This window comes from Pseudopipra pipra, chromosome 14 (assembly GCF_036250125.1).
Source record: "Pseudopipra pipra isolate bDixPip1 chromosome 14, bDixPip1.hap1, whole genome shotgun sequence".
NCBI classification, from domain to species: domain Eukaryota; kingdom Metazoa; phylum Chordata; class Aves; order Passeriformes; family Pipridae; genus Pseudopipra; species Pseudopipra pipra.
This window is the reverse complement of record NC_087562.1, coordinates 776,609-796,346: the sequence shown is the minus strand read 5'-3', so window position 1 is coordinate 796,346 and position 19,738 is coordinate 776,609. Positions and strand designations below refer to the sequence as shown.

Genomic DNA, 19,738 nt, shown 5'->3' with positions numbered 1-19,738 from the left:
GGGTCCAGCTCAGAAGTAAAACCCAGTTGGGGGTTGGTTGCTGTTTTTCCTAGTAGGGAAATAATGGGAGGGAGTGAGAGCTGAGCAGTACAGAGGCTGAAGACAGATTCGAGGGTCCCTCCCAAAACACTGAAAAAAACCCAAACCCCACCTGTTTTGGTTTTTTCCCATTTAATTTGAAATAGTTCAAAACAAAACATTTGTATTTGGAGCCAAATCTAAATTGCCATCACTACTCATCTGCCAGCTGAGTGCAGCCGTAGCACTTCCAGTCTCTGTGGCTGTTTCTTTGTCTCTGCAGTATAAACAATGACCCTCATTCCTCTAACAGAGGCCAAGCATCTGGAGAGTGCCCAGACCACGGCCTCTTTAGAAAGCAAAGTTTTTTGTGTACAGTGAACTTTTCATAAAGGCAGGTTTTGATTTACTCTGTTGTTTTCACAAACAACTGACTGTTTTTTAAACATAATGTAAAAATCTCTTTTTGTCAGCATCTGTGCTTTTTTGAGGTATTTTTGATTTCAGCTCCAACGTTTTGCTTTACTGAACACAGTGTCATGGGGAAGGGCGGGTTCCTGGTGAGACACCCTCGGGCCCTGCACTGAGGGGCTGCAGCCTGGGAAAGCCCTTTGGTGCTGATCAGCAGCCGGACCTCAGTGGCTCCCTGAGCTGCTCAGCTCATCAGAAACCTCAGCCAGAGATGTTGTTCAGATTCACACTTTCCCTGTGCCAGCCCAAGGTACCTCTATCCTTTTTCTTTGCAGCAGCAGCCCCAAGGTATCTTTCATCCCTCCTCTGTAAGGATGCAGATGATGGTCACAAACAGTAGGTTGGTGTCTGCCTTTGCTGGGAGGGACTGGCTGTGGAGGGAGGAGACAGCTCCCTAAACCATCAGGGACTCACAGCAGGTATTTCCTCCATGATCCCCAACCAAGGTTTTGAGGCCTGCTCCCCTTTTCACTTGCTCCCATGGGGTGAGAGTGAAAACAGAGGCTTTCCTTGATGTGTGGTGCCTTTGTGGCTGCCGTGGCTTGGAGAGTTGTGCAGGCAGCTTGGGAGGTGGAGCAGCTTCTCCATGGGTGCTTCTATGTGCTGGTTGTCTCACCTGGACCTTGTTCCCTGGGCACTGATGCACAACTGGTTTATTCTTCTCACTCCCAGCAGAGGTGCCCCTGGTCTGTCCCGTGCTGTGTCACTGTGTCACCAGGCTGGGTCAGTGGTCTTGCTGACCCCCATCAGGTCAGCCCTGTTGACCCTGGGCTGGTGTGTCCTTCCAGCTGCTGTAGGGCAGAGCCCTGCTCCCTGTCACTGTATTCCTGCAGGCATCAAGCCATGCAGTTGAGAAATACAGCTTTGTGGTGGATAAAGAAGGGCTGATCTTGTGATTTTCAAATGGTGTTTCAGATTTAAGTGATTCAGGGTGAGATACAGCTCTGCTCGAGTTCTTGGCAAAAGGAATTTCCCTGGATTCAGCTGTCAGGTCAGCCAGTGGCTTCCTGTGTAAAGCTCCTGGAGATTCCAGGTCCAAGCTCCTTGGCTCCCCACCTAGGGAGCAGGCAGCCCTGTGGCAAAGCTCAGTACCAGCGAGGCACTTGGCTTTGCAGTGGGGCCGTGGCCTCAGAGGAGCCCCAGGTACCTCAGCAGCACTGAAAGGAGCACAGGGAGCTCTGCCAGGTACCAGGGCTGGGAGAAACCTCCCCTTCTGGCCATGGTTGCTAAGAACAGGCTCATCAGAGCAGTAACTGGAAGCTGAACAAACAGGGTGGCTTGGCTTGGTTTTGACCTGCAGCCAGAGCCATCCCCTTGCAGGTGGGGCACCCTTGGGGTGTCAGGAGGAACATCTGACCTCGGGCAGGACCCTGCTGTGCATCCAGAGCCTCAGGCTGGATGTTCCTCCGAGAGCTGGGGATCGCCAGTGTGGCCAGAACTGCAGTGAACCCCCTTCTTCCTCCTGCCCTGAGTGTTCAATGAAAGTCTCTGAGGCATTTGTCATCAAAAGTATGTATTTATTTATAAAAAAAGAATAGAGAAAAAATATACCAGTGTTTTTTTCTATAAAAGACAATTCCTTGGAGGTTAAATGTCCTAGACCCAAAGATACATGGCATTGCAGTCCATAGCTGTAGATGGCTGATCCAGATCTGATGCTGAATATCATGGGAATTTGGAATTAGAAGATTTGCAAGTGATTTTCCACTGACAACTAAGAGACTTCAACCACACATCTCCTGCAGGTTTCAGTTAGAGATGTATGGCCAGATCCCTTCAGTGACTAAAATTCAATCCACAGAAGGCAATAATATATAATTTTTGACTCTAGGCCTTAAATTGCTTCACTGTCTGAGTCCATCTCCATACAAAGGACAAGGGCAGACCTTGTCTGGTGTAAAGCCAAGGATCTCACCAGTGTCCTGCACACACTCCAGTGTGTGGGTTACACTCACAAAACCCTCTTGACTCCTGTTCTAGTTCCTCCTCAGTTCAAGGTGTACAATACCAGGGGTTCATGGCTACACCAGAATTTTCAGTTAAACTAAATCATCAGTGTAAGTGAATTTAAGAGAGGCTCCTCATTGCTGTGCATACTTGCTTTTGGTTTCAAAGTGCAGGGGTGTGACTTGGAGGTGGCTCCCTTTGGAACTGCAGGTGGGAGGTGACACAGTGACCCAGGACAACTTCTCAGTGCCAAACCCAGGTTTGAAATGAATGGGAAATAAAGAGGTATTTTCCTCTGAGATGATTTCATATCAGAGTATCCTGACAGGTTTGTCTCTATCAGATGCCTCATGTCGAAGTATATCTGGTGAGCATTTAACTTTCACTCTCTTCTTTATTATCATCTGTTTGAGCACTGTAGCTCAGCTATGCCAAAACAAATCATTCAAATTCTCCTTTGGATGGATCTTTTATTCCTTCTGGCAGACTGAAAGGAGCCTCCTTCAAATCTGAAACATGGTTAAAACTACAAAAACAATCTGCACCACAAAAAAAAAGCCCTCTTGGATCCCTTCCTCTAAGCACATTTTGGGCTGTTTTTTTTCTGTTTTATATTTTATCTATTTCAGGTCTTATATGCAACTGATTAGCACCTTTATTTGCTTTTAATATTGTGTTTGATTCTGAAACACCACCACCCCCCCGAAAATATCTTTTTTTTCCCCAGTGCCAGGTGTGTCACCAAGTGTCCCCAACATCTCGCTCTCTGCACTCCACTCACTGCATTGCTGCCCAAGGTAAGGACATGCCCCCCATTTCTTCAACAGTCTCTGCTAAGGGTTTTTCCTTTGTGAGTGCTTCTCCCTTCCCTGTGTGATAAGAGTTCCCTTGTGTTTGCACAGTGGTGTAAAAACGCTGGAAAATCTTCTGGGTAAAGCAGAAGTAAACTCAGAGTGGAGCTCCAGCCAAATGCCACACAAGGCAAATGACATCCTGTCCTCACCATCCAACTGACCATCCAGCTTTCATTCTAAGGCCTCTGGGAAAGTTGTTTATTTCTGTGCCAGATAATAGTAACAAAAGCTGCTCTTTCAGCAGGAAGGAGTCCACTTGAGACCAGAACTGAAGTTTTCATTGCACCTGATGCTGATGACTGATCATGGAAAAGCAGGTATGAAACAGCCACTGCTATGGTCCTAAAACATGCAATGCACTTAATTTCACCATGGAATATCCCTGGAAAACCCTTTTCCTGCAAGTCTCTGCAATGAAGGCACCTGTGAATGCTGTTAAAGATGATGATATTCCACAAAGGTTGCCAGAGGCTCCAGCACTTAATGGCACTTTTGAGAGGGAATGTGTGAGTAAGAGGCAATACCCATGCCAGTGCTGGCAGAGAGGGACAGTGCACAGTGCCTGCAGCCAGGAGAAAGCATCCAGGCTTAGTGCTCTGTAAAACAGCAATGGCTGCAAAGAAGTTTTCTGGACTTGAAGGTGATGCTGAATAATACAACTTTCTCATTTTAAGCATTAACAGGTACTACAAAAACTAGTAATTCTCACTACTCAGAGGCTGCCTTATGTGAAGGTTGTGTACATGAATACCTAGTCTGAGAGCTTAGAAAAACTTATTACAAATAAGACAGCAGGCTATGCATATGACCTTGTCTTCTTTAAAAAATCATTTCTGCAAAATCAAGAGCAAACCCTCTTGCTGTTGAAGTAATTTCCGAGTTTCTGATTTTAAAAATTTTTTGAAATACCATTTGTATGCAGCTCCAGCCCACGATGGTCACTCACTGACCAGGAGACTGCTCTCCACAGCTGAGGCTCCCTCAGCTGCCAGGCAGGAGCTGAGCACGATGTGCTCAATGTATCACTGTCCACCACAGACCAGGGAAAGCTGAGAATCGTTGTCTGAATTTGAGTTTGTCCGCACTGCTTGTTCAGTGCCTGGAATTTGTTCCACAGCAGCAGTCTTGTGCCCTGTGGAAGATTATGGCTGTTCCAGCTGGAAGGGAAACCTTCAGGTGGTGAGTGTGGGAAGGAGCTATAATAGAGCAGGGCAGGACAGATGCACTTGCCACAGATATTTTTCAAACAGAAAAGGAAAATAATATAAAATAGACTTTTCCTTAATTTCCCCTCTCTTTCCTTGATGTCATGCCTGAGGGCATAAATGTCTTCAATATAAAAAATATATTGCAGCTCCCCAGGTGATGGCCCTGAGACACAGCCTGAGAAGCAGTGGCATTGTCTGCTTCCCAGAAAAATTCTCTGAGATTCCTTGCTTGCTTTTCTCCTCTCCCCCACTCTCCCCTAGGGCTCTCTGTCTGGCTGCTTCCCTGTGACAGTCCTGAAGGAAGCTACCTTCCCTTCCCTCAGTCCTGAAGGAAGTCAGGCTGGAAGCCTCTCTCACCAGTTCACAGGAAGATAGTGCTGACTTCTGGAAACACAACAAAATAGGGAAGGTAAGAGGTCCATGCTGGCTTCTGTGAGCACAGAGCCTCTCCCCTGGACATTCCAACCTAGATGGAAACCTGTGGTGATTTTCAGGGCTTCACATTCCCAGAAACTGGCAGCAGTTTCACACAGTAGCTAAAGCAGGAAAGCCCTTAGCAATGGCACTGCCCTTGGGGCTCTAGGAGCAGTCCTCGTTGGAGTGGAGGCCCAGGAGCTCCTCAGCCAAGCTGATGAGACCGTTTTCTTCCAGGGCTGTGATCAGCCGTGCTATTGTGGCCTTCTTGCCCTCTGACTGGATGAACTTGAGGAGCAGCTGATAGGCCTGTTCATAGAGTCCCTCTCGCTCGTACTCCAGGGCCAGGTTGTCAATGACAGGATCCCGCAGGGCCCGGCAGCTCTTCTGCAAAGAGCGACCCACCTGCTTCCACTTCTTGGACACGAGCTTGGCAAATTTCTGGTGGTCATCCAGGGTGATTGTTCTGTTGTCTGAAAGGGACAGAGGGCAGGTAAACACAGAGCTTTCATGGCTGATGTGATGCAGCTTGGGCCGGTCCAAGGTTTGGTCAGTGTTCTGTGGAGCAGGGAAGCTGTTCAGTGTCCACAGCACGTTATTACACTGCTGTGAAGCTGCTCTGCCTGTCCTCTGGTGTCTCAGCACTCTGAGGTTGGGGCAGTGAAGTAAAAAGGACTGTCCTGCTGGGAGCAGTTCCCCCACCACTGGAAAGGGAAATCCAGCAGGAGTTAAGCCTCCCTGCTCACCGTGCATCAGCTGCACATCTCAGTTCTCCACACTCTGCCAGCCCCCAGGGTGCTGCTGCTGCCTCGGGGGCAAACCTGTAGCACGCGGTGACACAATTACCTGCTCACAGCCATGTGCCCTGGCACCTCTGAGCTTCTTGCCTTGCTCATGCTGTTCCCTTATTGAAATCCTCCCACAACATCATCAGAGCATCTGGGCTTGCCCCTACCCTGCAAGCTTGGCAATGCCTTTTTTCTTTTTCTTGTTTCTCCCCCAGGACTGTGCTGTTGTTTGCCAGAGCTCTTTTTTTTCCTGATGGACATCCTCTTCATTTGTTTTAGCCTTTCAAAAGCAACTTGGTAAGTCCAAGTCTCCTGTTCTCTACCTAAGTATCCTCCAAATACTGAAACCTAGACAAGAGCTCTCTCCTCAGCTGTTTAGCACTGGAGCCTGCACACAGCTCAGAAGTGATCTAGCTGATCCAAGCTACCATTGCTATGTGAGACTGTCTGAAAGCTCTCTGTAGGGACAGACCCCAGGGGCAGCTGGTGTACTGCAGGGAGCCTGGACAAATCAGTCCTGTCTAAAAGCAGGGCTGAGGGTGTCCATAGTAATCTCCACAGTCTAATCCAACCTATGCTATTAACTCACCTCAGCCAGTGACATGGAGGAAGAGAAAAATATATTCTTCCTTTCAGTATCAACTTTAAAATGTGAGGAACCTGGAAGGGACACAGACTCTGAAGCATCTGGTTTTGTGCCATCCCAGAAAAGAAAACAGGTTGAGGCCTGATCTGAAGCACTATGACAATATTTTAGGACCATTATAATTCCTTCCTTATGGGATGCTGGGAAATCCTTGATTTATCTGAGGTAGACCCCCAATGTGCAGTCATGCTAATCCTCCCTCAGGCTGGGAGGCAAGGAAGACCAAGGGTTCTCTTGGTTAGTTCTAACTACTCACCAAACTGCTGTCCCTGGAAGATGAAGGTGCCTGGTGGGGGAAGGGAGCTGCCTGGAGAAGGATAAGGCAGAGATGGGGACTCGAGAGGTGCACAGTCTTTTATAGCCACATTGTTGTTGGTGCTCTGGTGGACAGTCAGGCTCTTGAGGTGTTCCTCCAGCTCCGTGAGCTCCTCGTCGCGCAGGCGGTCAGGCTGCAATGCAAACACCCTCAGGGACTCCTGCCAGGGGCACCCTCCTGCAAAGCTCTGGGTACTTAGCTAGAAGGTGCAGCTTAAGATGATGGTGTCAAGAGGAGAGTGATGAGATAGCCACAGCATGAGCTGTAAGCCAGCTAAATGAGACAGTCTGATGGAGCTCTGGCTGTTAATGTGTGAGTTTGAATCTGTAATGTGATATGACACAGACCATCTCCCCTCCTGGGTTTCTCCTGTGCAGTGCTTACAGGTTGCACAAAACTGCTTATTTTCAGCAGCCTTCTGCAAGAATTAGGGTGCACTATAGGCAGCAAGGCTCCTCCAAACTCCACGAGGGTCAGACCCACAGAACAGGGTGACCTGATCCAATGGCTCATGGCCACCAAAGCAGGCAGCTCCTGCTTCTGTCTCTGTCCCTCTGTTCCCTAAGGTTTGTTGTTCCTGGGTCCTTGCCAAGCCAGTTTTTCTCATTAACCAAGGGAAAACTAGTCTGACCTCCAAAAAGCAGGTAATGGGGAAAGGAGTAAAGAAGGCAAAGCACATGGGAAGAGTCAAACCTGGTGAGTGACTCAGTCAGAGCTAACCACTAGTTCATCATGTGCAGCAGGTCCCAGCACTGCCCTCAGCTGCTGACAGCTGGGCCCCACTGCCATCTTTCTGACTGTGGCCTGTTAGGTGAGGTCAGACTGAGACAGACACTTTTGGGGAACTGAGAATAAGCCCATCTCTTTTGTCCAGTCAGCTAGTTCAGCAGAGGGAGGGAGCAGCAAGCCAAAGCTGACAGGGTATGGGATAACACGTGTTTGGTCCAGGGATCAAAGGTTTGAGTCTCATTCTCTGCTTGCAGAGAAGCAACCTGGCAAAACTTGCTCGTGTGCTTATCTTCCTGAATACATGGTGACTACCTGTTTCTCAGGACCTTCTAGAGGAGCCAGAGCTATAGTTCCAGATGGAAAAAAAGGAAGGTGATGAGTTTAATCATGTCAGGTGCCTTGCTTTTGTGGTGAGATGACACGATCTCACAGTTCTTGCAGGCAGGACTAGAGTGCCAGTGCCCAAGTGTGTGATGTGGGCTCTGAGAGATGTTGCTCTCAGCAGGGCAGCCCACTGTGCTGGCAGCAGGTGCTGTGTGTCCCCACTCTGTCACAGGGGGTTGGTGTGACATGCCCAGTGTTTGCACTCACACTCATTTCTAGGTGCAGTTGCTGTGGCTGCTCTGGGAGCAGGGGGTGTGAGAGGCAGGGCAGGAAGGTGCTGAGCAGTGCTGGTTCCACACAGGACCGCTGTGCTCTGTGCCCCCTCACAGCTGTACCAGGCACAGCTGTGCTCTCAGCTGCACCCTCTAGCATTCCTCCTCTTAGTGGGGATAACACCATGCTGTTACACACAGGAGCCACAGGGATTCAGCAGGATCTCTGTAGGATGTTTTAGGGAATGCTACTGCCCTTCTGCAAAAGTGTACGGCTCTTTTCTGGGGAAGGGCAGAGCTGTTTCTCCACATTACAGCTGAGAACTAAAGGAAGAAGTTTGTCAACCCAACATGCTGCATCAGAACAATATCTGCAGCCACCTTCACAAGCCCTGTGCCACCACTCCTCATTGCTGCCTGCCCTCCCTCCCCTCCCATTCACCTTTTCTCTGTAGATGCACTCCAGGCAACGATCCTCATCCTTCAGCATGTTGTCAAGGTGCTCACTGCCAGTCTTCAGCTCCATTTCCAGAGGCACAGTGGTCATGGCCAAGGAGAGCTGGAGGTGATTCTGGAGGGCCCTCTGGAGCGCTCCGTCGCGGTAACTGCGCAGGAAGCGGCGGCAGTTCTCCTGCCTGCAGAACTTGAGCTGCACTATCAGCTGGGGGTGGCTGCAGTGCACCTTCAGCATGTCCACACCATTCATGCTGCCCGTGGAGTCTGGCAGGGAGAAGTGAGGAGAGTCACTATCCAGGCATGAGACAGCCCACCCAGACCCACTCCCATCCACCACCAAGCCTGCAATGGAGCAGCTTCTGAATTCTCTTTGTGACAAAGTTCTCTGGGATGAAAACCCTGCACGTAAAACCAAGAGGGAAGGATTAAGTTCTTGCTGCCACCATGGATCTCCATGAAGTAAGGTGTCCAACTGAAGATGTATGGAACTGCATCCCAGGTAATTGTATCAACACTGTTTATTAGGGGAAGTTTTAAATTTGAGGTTCCATTTCCAGGGCTGAGATGGTTATGCTAAATTGGTAGCACAGGAAAGTTTTACAGATGAAAGCTCAGTGCTCACTCAGTCTTCAGTCCTTGTGACTGGAGTTTTATGCAGTGATGAAGGTCCTCGAAAGAGACCCAGTGTTTCCTCTCCAGTCTGTGCCTGGAGGTAACTTTGGCTGGTGAATGACAGATCCAGCCATAGGAATTAAGCTGCTTGAGACTGGGTCTTGACTTGTTAAGGTCTTTTGCACAGAGGATTAATTCACAGTAAAATCTTAGCAAGGAGAAGCCAGGGATGTACCCTCTGACATTACTATAGGAGGAGCAGGAGCAATGTGGACAACAGAAATTGCCAGGCTTCCTTTTCCCAGGAAAATTTAATTTTTATTAGCTGTGAATATTGATCTTGTCTCCACAGTGACTTTATATGCTGATGATGACAGTTCAAAGTATATGGTTTTTCTTTTTTTGCAGCAGAGGCCCATGGGAGGCTGCTGTACTGCTTCCAGACCTGACTCAAACTCTTGGCCTGTCATTACACAGGGCTGTGTGGAGGCACCAGCTCAGACTGGCACTACCTCAGGTACTGCTAAACCACACATCATGGCATGGAGGACAATCCCAAGGTAAGAACAATCCCATGCTTGGAGGACAATGTGTGCTCCACACTAGGCAGGACAAGTGATCTGCCATCTAACAGTGGCTTTACATGTTTACTGAGTCCTGGTTGCATCAGAAAGTCTAGTTTGGACCAGATGTGTAACTGGGACATGGGGCATTTTAATTCACTGTGGATGACCAGAAGTGTCTTTATCTCTTCCTTTATACTTTTTTTTTTGTGAGTGCTTATTAAACAAAAGCTGCCATAACAGGATAAGAGGGATGGGGAGGAAAAGCTGCACAGACATGGAAACCTTGATGAGTAGTGTTCAAGAAGCTGTAAAGCTACCTTGAAAGACAGGACTTTGCAACTGCCTGTCTTCATGGGGAAGACATGTCCTTCTGTCTGGTGTCTCCCTCTCATTTCCCTCTCCATCTCCCCCTCCCTACAGGTATCAGCAGGCTGTTTGCTAGGTCCCCTGAAGCCTTTCTTCCCCAGGCTGAACAGGTCCAACTCCCTCAGCCTCTCCTCACAGGGTGAACCTCTGCTGAACTTACTCCACTTTCTTGTCTTTCCTAAACAGTGAGGACAAGCTTTCCCTGCCCTTGAGTGTGAGATTAGAGAAAGGTGTGGCACTGTGTGAAGAGAGGAGGCAGCACACCAAGAGATGAGAGAGAACAGATACCTGCCAATGCCAGCTTCAGTGCCCTGAACACACCGGGCTTCTCCTGGGAGCTCTCATAGAGGGATGGCAGAACGACGGTCTTGCTCGTCGACTGGAGGAACAGGTAAGCACTGCCAATCCAGGGAGTGGAGCTGCCTGCCATCTTCAGCACCCTACAAAATCACACAGCCAGCTGAGAGACCATAGGGAAAATGGCCTGATGCCAGGGGAGTGCTTACAGCAAACACTGAGCCACAGGCATGATGGAATTATGGGGATTTACCCTTATTTCTTAGAGCAGTGCTGATGTTGTTAAAGCAAGTGTAACCTTTGAGGACTTTACTGTTACTCTGCAAAGCACGGGACAGCAGGGACATAGTGTCCCAAAAACAGCAGCTCACAAAGCTTTGCTTTCATTTTCCACTGGAGTCCATTCATTTCATAGTCCAAATATACTACAAAGCAAAGAGTTTCAGTCCTCAAGAGTTTCAGTCCTCATGCCTCTGACTGACCAGCCAAGCTGACAAACCCTGAAGATGCACGGTTGAGGTGCTCCAGGAGTCCTGGTTCTGGCACTTTCCCATGGACTGAAGCCCTGCTGCTGGCAGAGGCATTCTGCCTGAGGTCCCAGTCCCCTGGTTGTCCTCAGTAAAGGATATGTTACAGAGCCCAGAGCTCTCGTAGCAGAACAGTCTACACAAATAGGACAAGGGGTAATGGTTTTAAACTAAAAGATGGCAGATTTAGACTAGATATCAGGAAGAAATTTTTTACAATGAGGGTGGTGAAACGCTGGCAAAGGTTGCACAGAGGGGTAGTGGGTGCCCCATTCCTGAAAATATTCAAGGTCAGGTGTGACAGGGCTCTGAGCAACCTGGTCAAGCTGAAGATGTCCCTGCCCACCACGGAGGGGCTGGACTATGCCTTGAACGGTCCCTTCCAACCCCAACCATTCTGTGATTCTGTGACTCAGGACTACTCCTCTGCTTTGCTTGTGCCCTTGCTGTCGTGCCCCTGCAGTGTTATCCCAGCAGGTGAATTGTGCAGCCCCGTGAGCGCTGCCCGCCCCAGTCCCCACTCCCACCCTCGTGCTGTCGGAACACCAGCCCCGGCTGACAGTCTCGTTTGTGCCCATGGCTGTTGCCCTTCTCGCCGACTCCTGGCAGGCTCGGGCGCTGCCGCTCCCTGCCCGCCCCGGCCTCGCGCCGTCCCCGGGGAAGGCGCTGGAGCAGCGCTGCCCTCGGCGGTGCCGCCCGCGGGGCCCCGGGTGTGCCCCTGGTGTGCCCCTGGTGTGCCCCTGGTGTGCCCCGGGAGTGCCCCGGGAGTGCCCCGGGAGTGCCCCGGGTGTGCCCCGGGTGTGCCCCTGGTGTGCCCCGGGAGTGCCCCGGGTGTGCCCCGGGTGTGCCCCTGGTGTGCCCCGGGAGTGCCCCTGGTGTGCCCCGGGTGTGCCCCGGGTGTGCCCCGGGTGTGCCCCTGGTGTGCCCCTGGTGTGCCCCAGCCCCTCGGGCCCGGCCCGGCTCTGCCCGGCCCGGCGGGACCCGCCCGCCCCCGGCCCGGCCCGGCCCGGCCGCAGCCCCGGGCCCGGCGTTACCTCGTCCCGCGCTCGGCCTCGGCCCCGGCACTTCCGCCCCAGCGGCACCGCCCGCCGGGCCCGGGCTGAGGGAGGGGAATCGGCCCGGCCCGGGACAGCCGCGGCACCGCGCCGGCCCCTCAACCGCCTGCTGGCCCGGCCGCCCTGCCGGTGTCCTCCCGCGGGGCCGCCCGGGGCTCCTCAGCCGCACACCCGGCCCCGGTGCTCGGCCTCTCGTGTGGGTGAGGGTGTGACACTGGTCGGGAACGCTCCGCTCCGGGGCCGCAGAGCCGCCCACGGCTGGGGCCGCGGGTCTGTCCCGGGCCGTCGGGTCGGAGGCGGGGGGTCCATGGGAGCCCTGCGGACACACGCGGGGCTGGGCCCGGCTGGCACCGCTCCGCTGCCCCGCGGTGCTGCTGAGGAGAGCTCCGGCAGGGAGGGAGGATAGACCAGCTTCTCCCGAGTCCATGGGAGGGCCAGTGCCAAGCAAAGCAAGATTTGGGTCTGCATCACTGACCCTCAGGTCACAGCCTCCTGCCCAGGCTGCGTTCACCTTGCACAGGTGTCCTGTGAGCAGAGGGGTAACTGCAGCCCCCTGCTCTGTCCCCAGCTGGCAAGAAGCTGGCGTGGACCTGGGGCCGGATTTTGTGCGAGCTGCCATCGTCCCTCTGGCTTGGCAGTGATTTGTGCAAACTCCCTGGGGACCTGAACTTCAAACAAAAGCAGGAAGCATTATAAAGGATTAAAAATACCTATGCATTTGATGGTATTTTACAATAGTAGTATTTTAACAATACAAACTTAATTTGTTTGCCAAAGGGAAAATGTGATTGAAATAGCTCTGGGAAGGGGTTAATCTAGGCTGGCTCTGCTGGGTGCTCTGGTTTACAGGTGTCAGAACAGCACCCACAGACCCTGTCAGGGTCAGCAGGCCTGGCAGTGCCAGCACTCCTGGAAGCCAGGCAGGTACTTGCTGACAGTTTAAGCAAGCAAGTTCATGCATTTAAGGGCTGATGGGCTTCAATGAGCCCAGACATCTCAACCTTCCCCTACAAAACCCAAAACTGGGAACCACAGGGTGAGTTGCTGTGGGGAGCACCACCCAACCGTGTCCTGTGAACGTTTTTTCCTTGAAGCTACTCTGTTTGCTGCATATTGTGGGGACAAAAAAGAAAAGGGTAGCTGAGACCTGAGTTTCTCATCTGCTAACCCTTGCTGAGTATGTGCTTTCAGGGAGCATCCCATGGGGTGGGATAATGAGCACTTAGAGTTTTATCCTGTTGTTTCCCACTTGGGAAGTAAAGTTGGCCCAAGCCTGCTGTCCTCACTGGGGTGGGCTCTGAAGGGGGGCCCAGGCCAGCCTGCAGTGCTCAGAGACCATGAACCCTGTTTCTGGCTGACCCAATCCCATTCAGCTGCTTTAACTCTATTAACTTTGCCCTTCTGCCTCCCTTCCTGTGCTCAGGCCATACTCTTCAGCTTTTCCAAGCAACCACCACAGGTAAAAATGCACTCTTGCTGTCTAAGAGATTCAGGATCCTTCTTAATGGCTCCAAAGGCTTTAAAGAAATCATAAAATGAAAGGAGCTGAACACGCGAGATCTCACGTAAGGCCTTTGCCTGGTTTGACATTTTGGCAAACATGTATTAGAGCGAGTATTAAAAGCAGCTCAAAGTAGAAAAGCAGGGTCCGAGCAGTCAAGGTGATTGTCAGAGAAAATGCTGAGTTCCCAGGAAGGAAGCAGGACCGTGTCACTTGGCTGCTCGAGCCCTGCTGGGTGGAAGGGGGCTGATACGATGGCAGATAAGATAGTAGAGCTGTTGTGCCGTTCACACTCAGAATAACCAGCTATGCTTCAGAGCCTCATATTCTACAAAACTGTGCAGTTGTGTTCCTCTCTGTGTTATGCTTTCTGCCTCGCTGCTCCATACTTGCTTCATGGTTTTTCAACTCTTTCCCTGCTTTGAGGATCTCTGGATGCACAGGTTTTCTTTTCAGTGAGACCTGTGATGCTGAGATAATGCTGTGACTCTGAGACCTGGGGCTTCCAAAGCAAGAGGGAACGCCATGAATTTCAGAGAAAGAGTAAGAGACTTGGCCCATGCTCCAGTGCTGGTCTAGGAAGGGGAAGGTTTGCTTCTAAAAATCCCTTGTTTGGTCATGAGAGGGCTGAAAAAATATGTCATGGTGGTGGTTTTGTTTGTGCAGAAATCTCAAAGATGGATACAACGCATTTTGGAAGATGGATAGAAAAGGTCTGATGCTCTGAACCTCAGCCTTCTTTCCAGTTGGTTATTCTTCTGCATTGTAGTTCACAGGGAAGGTTGATCAAAATATACTTTTCCCTTTTTATATCAGATGTGTAAATGCAGTTTCTACAAACTGGAGTCACAGTTATAAAACGTTTTTATTTCCAAACTGTAACATCTCATCACAGGCAAGGACCACTGTCATTATGCTGCTGATTTCTACTCTAGGCCTTGTGTTGCACTATCAGTAAAAAATGGATATGTGGGGCTGTTTTCTGTTCAGAGCTTCTGCTTGCAAAGAGGTTTTTTCCCCCACAGTTTGAGAAATCTGTCTCAGCTTTTTGAATACCAGTGCAGCAGTACTAGAAAATTCCCTTGCATTTTTATTACTCAGGGTAGCAAAACCTCACTGTAGGAAAAAAGACCTTTTTTGCCCCCAAAGCTTTGATCTGGCATCTTTAACTCTTGAAAAGTATCACTTAGGTTCTTAGGATTGATCAAAGAAAACTGTGTAAAACAACTGGCCAACAGATTTTCCTTGGGTTTTGTGTTCAAATTCGAAATTGGGTGAAATTTCAAGTTTGAATTTTTTTTTTACCTCCTCTGTGGTCCGGTTGCATTGCTTTGATTTGTTAAATAGATCCTAATGTGTGCTGTGTCTCTTCTGTTTGTCTGCTGCAGTTCCAAAGCTGTGGAGCTGCATCCCAGAAGAACTCCTTGTGCAAACCTTCTGTTCTCTTCTGGAGGTGGATGCCCAGTGCCCCGGGGTGCAGCCCATGGGCTGCAGCTGATCCTCCCGCTCCGGTGGCCCCTGCACAGAGCTCAGGTGAGAGCAGTGGGTTTCCATATCCCAGCATCTTTGCAGGAAGAACCAGGTCATTGTTTCCAGTGCATATCAAACCACACACCACTCTGCTATGACATTACTGACATTGTGACTTCTCTGTGGGATGATGTTATCTTCATGACTGACACCTGCTTATATAATAGAGAAATTTGTGTTTATGCTGAGTTCTTTCAGTTGCTGCTGATGATTCAGGCTCTAGGGGAAATGTTCCATTCTTAGATACCTCGTTCCAAGTTGCCTTTTGAAAATGGCAAAGAAAAGTTACTGAATTGTTATCCTTATCCTGTGTCTTACTTATCTGATGGGTCCTTCTGGTGACTGATTCTTCTCACCTCCTGACTCCTTTGGTGTTTGGTCTTAAGGGACTCTGCAGGCTTCAGGTGAGAAGAACTCTCTTTCATTTTTTTGCAGGAATGTCAAGCTTAGCCTTTGCAGGTTTTTGCTAAGGACCTCAGGAAAATTTAATTTTGATTTTACATGTTATTATGTTATTTGAAGAGCAGTTTCTGAGTAGAAATGATCCTGGCATTAGGCTACACTGCGAGCATGTATTTAGAGCTACCTAAAGCATTTATATTGATAATAAAAGCATATTAGATTCTATATGTAGCTGTTTTTAGCACCCTCTCTTCTCACCTAAGAGACAGATAATTTCTCTTGACAAATACTATGGGATCTGTGGCCAAACCAGCTTAAAATTTTGACAGCCCTGAGGCCTGGCCAGCCCTTGTTCATCCATGCCAGCCAAAGCTTAGGACAGGAAAATTCCAAAATAACAATCCAGATGCCTTCACAAACCTGGCCCTGCCATGCCTGGGCATCCCTCGGGCTCTGGGCAGGTGGGTTCCCTGCGGTGACTTTGCTCCCCTGCCAGCAGAAGGTGCCCAGCACGTGCCCCCTTTGCATGACGCTGCGTGTTTATTCACCGCGCCGAGATCGGCTGCAGTGCACTTTCATTCTCTGCTTTGTTCTCTGGGCTGGTGATGCCATCGCTTTGTGCTGAGTTTTGAAGAGTGCGAGCAGCACTGCTGATGTGACTCCCTGGACGCCTACTTTCCACTGGCCTGGGATAAAATTGGGTGGCTCAGTCCGTGCGGGACGCAGGCGCGTGCGGGGAGGCAGGTGCGCCACAGCCATGGGGTTAGTGGGGCTGGGGCACTGAGGAGCTATGCAGGATTCCCCCAGCTCTCTGGTGATGGATGGGTACTCCAGCAATGTCCCAGCCTTCCTAACGAAACTCTGGACGCTGGTGGAAGATCCTGAAACAAACCATCTCATCTGCTGGAGTTCTGTGAGTACAGGGAATGTGGGGTGTCGCTGGCGCCTGCAGCACCAGGGAGAGCCCAAGCAGTGCCTGGCCCAGCAGTGCCTGGCCCAGCAGCTGCCCCTTGCTGTGCAGATGCTGCCCAGCTCACTGGGAGAGTGCAAGGCAGTTCATTTAGGGCCCTTTTAGCTATACTTGCTATTATTTGCCTGCAATATTGTGACTTTTTTATTTCAAAGGGACAACAGTTTTGGGAGTGTTTTAATAATAATATTTACACACTTCACTTGAAACATTTTAAAAGGTGTCCAATATTTTCATTCTAAAAATTCCAGACTCTTCGAGAGAGAGGTTTTTCACCTTGTTTGAATCTGCTGCTCCCTAAAATTTTCTAGAGAAGGTGCAAAGACCTTAAAAAACTTCAATGCTGTTTGTATTATTTCACGTGTGTTTCTTAGCAGCCTTTCACAAATGTCTTGGGAGAAGGCAGCAGATAAATAGTATTCAGATCTCAGATTCCAACCTAGAGTTTAAACAGATCTCAGACTGGCACCCTAAATCACTCATTTTGTAAGTGCATTACTTGATTTTTCAGTGAGTCTGTGTGATGGTCGTGGTGACGTGTGTATATATTGTCTGTACAGCTTCATAGGGATAGATTGCTTTGCTTTGGCTTCTTATATGTCACTGAGGCATTACTATGCTAAGTGCAATCACAGAATTAAAATGATTTATTTGTTCCCTTCCGACAGCACTTTGATATCACCACATTGTGCTTTTGACCTGGCTGAGACTTGCTGCAAATAACATGATTTGTTTTCAGTATGGAGTTATCAGATGAGCTGTGTGCATAAACTTGTTCTCCAGTGTGAAGAATCTATAACAAAAGCAGATGTAAAGGGGAGGGGCAAAAAAAAGGTCTAAAGCACCCTTTCTGTCCTGTGTTTGTGTCCAGTAGACTTTTCACTCAAAACTTGAGATAGGATTTGAGCTGCATTGTTGTCTGTGCTTTGATGCTGGTATTACATGGTCATACCTCTGAGAACCACCAAGTTTTGCTAAGGTGTGTTTTAAATAAGGATTTTCAAACTAGGAATGATTTTCTAACCTGTACAAATAATCCCCTCTCTGTTACACTTAGAACATTGTTATTTTTGACTGACCACCACCATGCCCTGCTTTCCTGCAATCTAACATAGGCTACAACTTCATTCTTGGAGGTTTTGGTAAGGCTCTTAGATGTTTAAACTTCCCATTGTCTCAGGTTCCCATGTTTCCCATATCTTCTATACATCAGTGATGTTGGAGCTGAGAGATTGTGTGCATGCCTAAGATTTCTGGATGTAATCAGAACTTGTAGAAAATAGGACTTATAAGGACCTATGAACTGTTTCTTAGCGTGAAGAAGAGATGGAGAGGAAATGTAGTAATGGTTTATATACACACTAAAGGCTGTTAGGTGGAAAGGAAAAGTCTGCTCTCTGTGTCTGTGGTAGATAGGACAAGAAGTAATTCAATTAACTCTTTAAATGGAAGATGCAGTTAGGAAGAACTCCTGGCAAATTCCTGGAGTAGCACTTGTCTGGTTAGAGCACCGAGTGTCTGTCATGGTGAGACTGTCAAAAGCAGTTGATAAGTGTCTGCCACGATTGTCATGCTGCAGAGTCAGTTTTGCTTTGGGCAGAGAAGACTTTCAAAGGTTCTCCCACCTTGTGTAAGACAGACAAGGCCCAGCTGCTGTGTGGGAACAAGCTGGCATATGCTCAGTTCGTTGTGAACACACAGTAACTCTGAAGTCTCTTTGCTGTAGGAACCTTTTTGGATGTGCCAGCTTCTGAGAACACTGGCCCTGAATTCACAGGAATGACCTCTCAAGAGAGGCCATAATGAGATGCTGAGGTACTGAAAACCCTTGTGCTCTTCATTTTCCATCAGTGGATCCAGCTGGGATGCACAGCTGTATCCTTAACCAACCTTTGGTCCTGCTGCGGGGGTAAGGAATGATAGGAGAGACACTCAGAATGGTCCAGTGGCACTGCTGAGGCACAGTCATGGGTGGTGTTTGCAGCAGGGAACAAGGACCAAGAAGTGCAGCTGACCCAAAGTGGTGTGTGTGTGGGTGTTAATTGTCAGAGCAGCCAAATGAGCCCGAGCAAGAGGGAACTGGCACCATCTGGGGATGGAAATGGAGCGGCAGCCAGTCGGGCAGCAGGGTTTGCCAGCTGCCTATTTCCTGGTGGCCATGGGCAGGCTGCAGGCACTCACCAGCCCTTCTTCACTCACTGAGCTTTCTCTTGGCCTTGACTCCCTGTTTAGAAGTTTCCAGGCTGCCCTGAGTTCACCTGTGCAGCTACAGACCCTGTAGTGGGGGCGTGGTGGGACCCACACACCACAGGTATCCTCTTCCTGCACACAGCCTGAGGGCTCTGATTCAACACTGTCCTCTGTCCCAGCCCAGCCCTCTGTGAGAGATCCCCCCGAGCTGACACACCACTGACTGCTGGTACTGACACAGAACTCAGCAGGAGGATGACTCTGGGGTGCTGGGCTCAGACTCCTCCCTGCCAACACTGGGCAGACCTTGGTGTCTTTAGGTAGCTGTCCCTCAAAACTCAGCTGAGCTGGGAGGTCCCTCATATCTGCTGATGTCTTTGCACTGACAGAGCTGGCAGCAGGTAGAAGGCCAGGCAGGGAAAGCACATGGCCTGCAGTGTGTCTCTGACAGCACTCCCAGGCAGTTTGCCTTGGTTTGCAGTCACAGATCTTTGCAGTGCAGCCCCAGACACGGATCCTTTGGCTGGTTAACATGTGTGTTGCTAGTTTGGATGGCAAAGCATGACTGTCAACTTTTTGTGGGTTGCCCTTGTGGCTGTGTACTTTTAAAAATAATCAAGAAAAGGTGCACAGAGCTTCTGGATTTGTGTGGTGTCTTCAGAGCCGATTTGTTTCTTGCCTTGCTGTGTTTCTTGTGCCGTGTCTCCAAGCAGTGCTCCCACTGGGACTGCTGTGCTCTGCAGCAGATGGGTTGGAGTTAGAGCTGAACAAGCAGATTGAGGAGTTATGATGGCAATTCCTACTTTCCAGGCCTTTTTAAGATTCCAGAGTCTTTCTGTGAGGTCCACACAAGGGGGGATGATCACAGACTCCCAGCTATTTGGACACAAGTCAGTGGTTTCTTTCTCACATCCACATCTCACAACTTAGCACTGGCAGAGCTTGGTGGGAAAAGGTCAAACCTGCAGCTGTAGAGGACTGAGCAGAACTGCACCAGAACTGAAAGGAGCACCTCTGTCACCAAGGGCTGTTGTCACTCTTCTTAGCTTCCAGGTGACAACTCAGAGAGAATGACTCCCCTGCTGTAGGACTCCTCCTGGGCCCCTCTCGTGGTCAGGGCTGCTGCTCTGACTTTGCCTTTGTCCTTGTCTCCTTTGCAGAATGGCACCAGCTTCCACGTGTTCGACCAAGGACGCTTTGCCAAGGAGGTGCTGCCCAAGTACTTCAAGCACAACAACATGGCCAGCTTCGTGCGGCAGCTGAACATGTGTGAGTGCCA

General features: G+C 49.8%; 2 protein-coding genes across 14 annotated transcripts in view; one reads left to right on the top strand and one right to left on the bottom strand.

Annotated features, from left to right (window-relative positions):
• Positions 1–1,985: 1,985 nt before the first annotated feature.
• Positions 1,986–12,456, bottom strand: TRADD (TNFRSF1A associated via death domain). 3 transcript variants are annotated; one of them, XM_064670636.1, is made up of 5 exons: positions 12,378–12,456; positions 10,276–10,427; positions 8,430–8,707; positions 6,603–6,795; positions 1,986–5,385 (listed from the first exon to the last, which is right to left on the bottom strand). In XM_064670636.1, exons 2-5 carry the CDS (start codon positions 10,415–10,417, stop codon positions 5,078–5,080), a joined length of 921 nt encoding a protein of 306 aa, XP_064526706.1. In that variant the 5' UTR covers positions 10,418–10,427; positions 12,378–12,456; the 3' UTR covers positions 1,986–5,077. The 3 variants fall into 3 exon arrangements, with proteins under 3 accessions (XP_064526706.1, XP_064526708.1, XP_064526707.1); XM_064670638.1 differs by lacking the exon at positions 12,378–12,456 and adding an exon at positions 11,846–11,952; XM_064670637.1 differs by lacking the exon at positions 12,378–12,456 and adding an exon at positions 11,339–11,522.
• Positions 10,249–19,738, top strand: part of HSF4 (heat shock transcription factor 4) — a 26,104-nt gene continuing 16,614 nt past the window's right edge. For 2 of the 11 annotated variants that reach the window (XM_064670623.1, XM_064670624.1), the window contains exons 1-3: positions 12,045–12,902; positions 14,756–14,900; positions 19,620–19,728. In XM_064670623.1, the coding sequence (XP_064526693.1) occupies positions 12,838–12,902; positions 14,756–14,900; positions 19,620–19,728 (319 nt within the window). In that variant the 5' untranslated portion in view covers positions 12,045–12,837. The other 9 variants (XM_064670626.1, XM_064670625.1, XM_064670620.1 and 6 more) reach the window with 9 other exon arrangements.

Coding starts and splice junctions, on each gene's coding strand:
- TRADD (XM_064670636.1), bottom strand. CDS start 10,417: ATGGCAGGCAGCTCCACTCCCTGGATTGGCAGTGCTTACCTGTTCCTC. Junction 8,708..10,275: donor ACTGAAGCTGGCATTGGCAG/GTATCTGTTCTC, acceptor TCTCCCTGCCAG/ACTCCACGGGCAGCATGAAT. Junction 6,796..8,429: donor AGTGCATCTACAGAGAAAAG/GTGAATGGGAGG, acceptor TTTGCATTGCAG/CCTGACCGCCTGCGCGACGA.